This window comes from Cydia fagiglandana, chromosome 9 (genome assembly GCF_963556715.1).
Source record: "Cydia fagiglandana chromosome 9, ilCydFagi1.1, whole genome shotgun sequence".
In the NCBI taxonomy this organism is placed as follows: Eukaryota; Metazoa; Arthropoda; class Insecta; order Lepidoptera; family Tortricidae; genus Cydia; species Cydia fagiglandana.
This window is the reverse complement of record NC_085940.1, coordinates 89,755-94,284: the sequence shown is the minus strand read 5'-3', so window position 1 is coordinate 94,284 and position 4,530 is coordinate 89,755. Positions and strand designations below refer to the sequence as shown.

Sequence of the window (4,530 nt, the reverse complement as noted above, 5' to 3'; positions counted from 1 at the left end):
GACTGCGATTTCATAGCGATTTACCTCCTGGTCAACTTTAGCAATACGCTACTGAGGCCCTTGCTAAGACGTCCCACTTTTTTCTTACTGGGTTAGGTTAGGTTAGGTTAGGTTAGGTTAGGTTAGGTTAGGTTAGGTTAGGTTAGGTTAGGTTAGGTTAGGTTAGGTTAGGTTAGGTTAGGTTAGGTTAGGTTAGGTTAGGTTAGGTTAGGTTAGGTTAGGTTAGGTTAGGTTAGGTTAGGTTAGGTTAGGTTAGGTTAGGTTAGGTTAGGTTAGGTTAGGTTAGGTTAGGTTAGGTTAGGTTAGGTTAGGTTAGGTTAGGTTAGGTTAGGTTGAGGTTTTTCAGTGAGGCGTTTATAGAGCGATTTCGGCGATTTTTGGTATAGAAATAAAGACAATTTTTGGCTATCCATTCCGGTTATCGAAACAGCTCTTACTTGACGACTTGGCGATTTATTGGATTTCTTGTGCTTTTTGAGTAGGTACGGTTTTTGTGCGGTTTTGGTTTTTCACTAAAAAATTTCTATCTTCTTTCTCTTATTTTTTGTGTTCTCTGTTTTAGTCTTTAAAAATCTAGTTTCTATTTCTCTTCCTTTTTTCGTTTTCTCCGCAGCGCTGGGCCTCTTGGTTCCAGAGTTATAGGGAAAACAATTCTTTGTTTTGAAGTTTGGAAACTTGTCTTAATTTTCGGAAAAAAATTGTATCTTCTGTTCTCTTCTTTGTTCTTCTTTTTTAGTGATTAGGTTATTAGGAGAAAGATAAGGGCTATCTGCTGACGGTTCAAACATAATTTTCTGACTTCAGGATCAGAAGTTATTAAGAAATAACTGAGTGCTATTTCCTTTTTTCAGGCGCTTTCAACTACACGACTTAAGTTTGTAAATTTTTGAAAAACGATAGCGTCTGAAAGCAGGAAGCTAGAGTTCAAGCGTTTCTAGATTTGGATAGGGGAGGTTAAACACCATATTCCTATTCTTGTTTGGAAATTTTTGGACAACTAGAAGGGGGTGAAAAAAATCTTCAAACCCAATTTTCGTAACTTTGTCAAGTGTGACACGGATCACACTTGACCGTTTTTTCGAAGAAAAAAATCTGTGGCCGCCTCCTCCATAGTTATGGAGGGGGTAAATCCGGATCCGGGTGGGAATAAAGGAGGGGAACGTAGGGAGCTGAGAAACAGGGGGGATAAAGGGATTTCTGGGGAAATGGGGACCAATACGGTGTCCCAAAGGGACGTGAGGCCAGAAATGAGCAATGATCTGGACGATTATGGGAGGGGGTACATTGGCGGGGGGGATGTCTCCCCAACCCCTACATTGGGGAGATTGTGGGCGGATGTCTATGAGGATGTAAACCTCTCGGAGATGTCTCCTGACGATGGGGACAATCTCAAGGAGGCTGATAGGGAGGGTTCAGGAAGTGGTGCGAAGACCTTGAACCGGAAAGGAAAAGGGGAAAAAAGGGTAAGAGCCCGCTCAGACAGCGAGGAAGAGGCCCCGGAACGCAAACTGGGCACTTCCCACCGTGGCCGTGGCAAAGGTCATTATACTGGGCTTGGCGCCGCTAAAGCCAAACTGCAGCAGGCGCAACAGGAAGAATATGAGACAGATGCTGATATGGATACCAACCATAGTCCCAAACCAAGACGGAGCACGGGCAGGCGGTCGCGTAGCCCAGTATGCATGAATTTAACACGAGATGTGTTCGATACTCCTGGTGATCGCATCAAGGCCTATGCCCAGGATATTATGAAGGATGCCGGTAAGAGCAAGAATCTCAAGGGTTCGATATGGGGCAGTATTAACTCTGCGTGCAAAGAGTTAATGGATATTGCAGACGCACTTGGGGAGTCAGATGTTGTCCGCTCCCTTAAAGCGGACAACCAAAGGATGCGGAAGGAGTTGGAACATCTCCGACTCGAAACGAAGGCACTGCGCACGGCTTTTTCGGAGCGCAATCTGACGAAGGAACCAACGGTGGGGAGGAATGACGATATGTCCGCCCTCCTTCAAGATATGGGCACTCTCATGGACACTCGTCTAGGGGAATTCAAGCGCGAAATCTTCGTGTCTTTGGGAGAGATGGTCAATGCCCGCCTCGAGAGGGTGGAGGGACGCCTACCACCAGAGCCCATCCTCCGGCCGCCGCTGGCTTCCGACAGGAGGGTGCTTCTAGACCTGGAAGTGACGGGACACCAAAATGTTGAGCCTAGCGTCCCAAGGCCGAAAAAGAGAAATAAGGGGGCATCTCAGTCGGTCTCCCAAATGGCATCTAGTCAAACATCTGGGGGGGCATCCAGAGTGGCTGAATTGACCCAGCTGCCGCCGTCTCCAGTTGGGCAGGTCAAAACCAGGCCTGTACCTGCACCAAGGGCCAAAAAATCCCAGGAGGCGGTCCCTGCTGCCAGGGCGCCAAGGGGAGTGGCTCGGCCGAGTGTGCCACCGCCTGCACCCCCACAGGACAGTTGGACTACGGTGGTCAAGAAGAACAAAGGCAAGGGCAAGGGTTCTGCCCCGCCCCAGTCCCAACAGCAGCAGACTCCGACCAGGGGCACAGCCCCGAAAAAGACGACGGCCCCGAAACTAGTGGCCCCAAATATGGCGGCGGTCGTGGTGGCTCTTAAGCCTGAGGCTCAAACTGACTACAGGACGGTCATGGAAAAGGCCACCACGCTAAAACTGGCGGAACTTGGAGTTGATCACCTCAAAGTGCGCAAGTCGGCCACAGGGGCGCGAATCATTGAGGTCCCCGGAGCGCAGAGCAGCCAAGCGGCTGACAACCTGGCAGACCGACTCCGTGATCTAATAGGCGATGTGGCAGATGTATACCGGCCAGTAAAAAAAGCAGAAATTAAGATTTCCGGATTTAATGAGTCCGTCACCCCGGAGATCATAAAAAAGGAGGTTGCCGCCAGAGGTAATTGTAAAGAGGAGCAGGTGACGGTTGGGGCAATCAGAATGGCAGCAAATGGGTCCGGCTCAGTCATTATACGCTGCCCACTAACAACGGCTAAAGTGGTCGTCACAGCAGGACGCATTGTGCTCGGGTGGTCAGCGGCGCGTGTAGAGGCTCTGGAACAGCTACCTTTACGCTGTTACCGCTGTATGGGGACGGGACATACGAGGCCTCTGTGCCCGTCTCCGGTGGATAGAGGCAATTGGTGCTACAGGTGCAGCAAACCAGGTCACATGAGCAAAGACTGCACTGCGTTGGCTCCCTGGTGCGCTGTTTGCCACCACGCGGGACTAAAGGCGGGGCATGTGATGGGCGGGCAGGCTTGCACCCCTCCACCAGTTAGAGGGAAGGAAGCCTGCACTGCTGGTCCTGGTGCTGCCGCCGCGGCCGCTTCCTTGAATGTACCTGAAAATCGGACGGAACAACAACTTATGGATATTTAATGTCACAAATACTAGACTTAGAAATACTCCAATGCAACGTAAACCACTGCGCTCGTGCACAAGATCTTATGATCCAACACATGGCGGAGTGGGAGGTTGCTGCGACTGTTGTAGTAGAGCCGTACTATGTCCCTGCGCAGTCAAACTGGGTAGGCGATAGGGTTGGAAATGTAGCCATAGTGGCACCGGCTATGGGTGGTCTGCCCCTCTCCAGAGTGTCATGTGGCTCTGGATACGTAGTGGCCAAACTGGGGGACATTGTACTAGTTGGTGTCTACTTCTCCCCTAACAAACCACTGCGGGAGTTTGAGGTTTACCTGGAGGGGCTTGGACGGGTGGTAGCTGGTGCAGTTCCCTCCCCCATAATGGTCCTGGGAGATCTTAATGCCAAGTGCGCTGCTTGGGGCTCCCCTAGGACTGATCCCAGAGGAGCGGTACTCCTGGACTGGCTGGCTGGACTTGGGCTTGAAGTGATCAACCGGGGTACAGCCGACACTTGTGTGCGTCCCCAGGGAGGATCAATTGTCGATGTCACACTGGCTTCCCCAGTCGTGGCAGTACGAATAGCAGACTGGCGAGTCCTAGAGGATACGGAGACCCTCTCTGACCATTTGTATATCAGAATGAGGGTCTCCAGAGTCCGGCCAAACCAACTGCCAAGACCGGCAAGGCGAGCGGGTAGACTACCGAGATGGAGTCTGGCCTCCCTGGACCGTGAAGCAGCCAGAGAGTCAGCTTTAGTGGAGTCGAGGTGGGGGCGGCAACTACCCGAAGATGACAATGTAGACAATATGGCCCTTGGCTTTCGGGCATCCCTCACGAGGACCTGCGACGCCTCAATGAGAAGAGCGGGACCACCTTCGAAGAAAAAGGCCACTTATTGGTGGTGTCCGGAAGTTGCCGCTCTTCGGCTCACCAGTAATGCGGCACGACGGCAATACACTCGCTGCCGTAGAAGGCGGCACACGCAGGAAGAGCTGGACGCACACTATGCGGCGCTAAGTGAGGCCAAAAAAGCCTTAAACCTCGCCATAGCCAAAGCAAAGGACACGGCGCACACGGCCTTTTTGGCCACTCTAGATGAAAACCCATGGGGGCGGCCCTACAAACTTGTGAGGAAAAAGCTTCGCCA

General features: G+C 51.4%; 1 protein-coding gene across 1 annotated transcript; it reads left to right on the top strand.

Moving 5' to 3' along the window:
- Window positions 1–1,205: 1,205 nt before the first annotated feature.
- On the top strand, window positions 1,206–3,398 carry LOC134667681 (uncharacterized). Its single transcript, XM_063525103.1, has one exon. It carries the CDS (start codon window positions 1,206–1,208, stop codon window positions 3,396–3,398), a length of 2,193 nt encoding a protein of 730 aa, XP_063381173.1.
- Window positions 3,399–4,530: the final 1,132 nt, after the last annotated feature.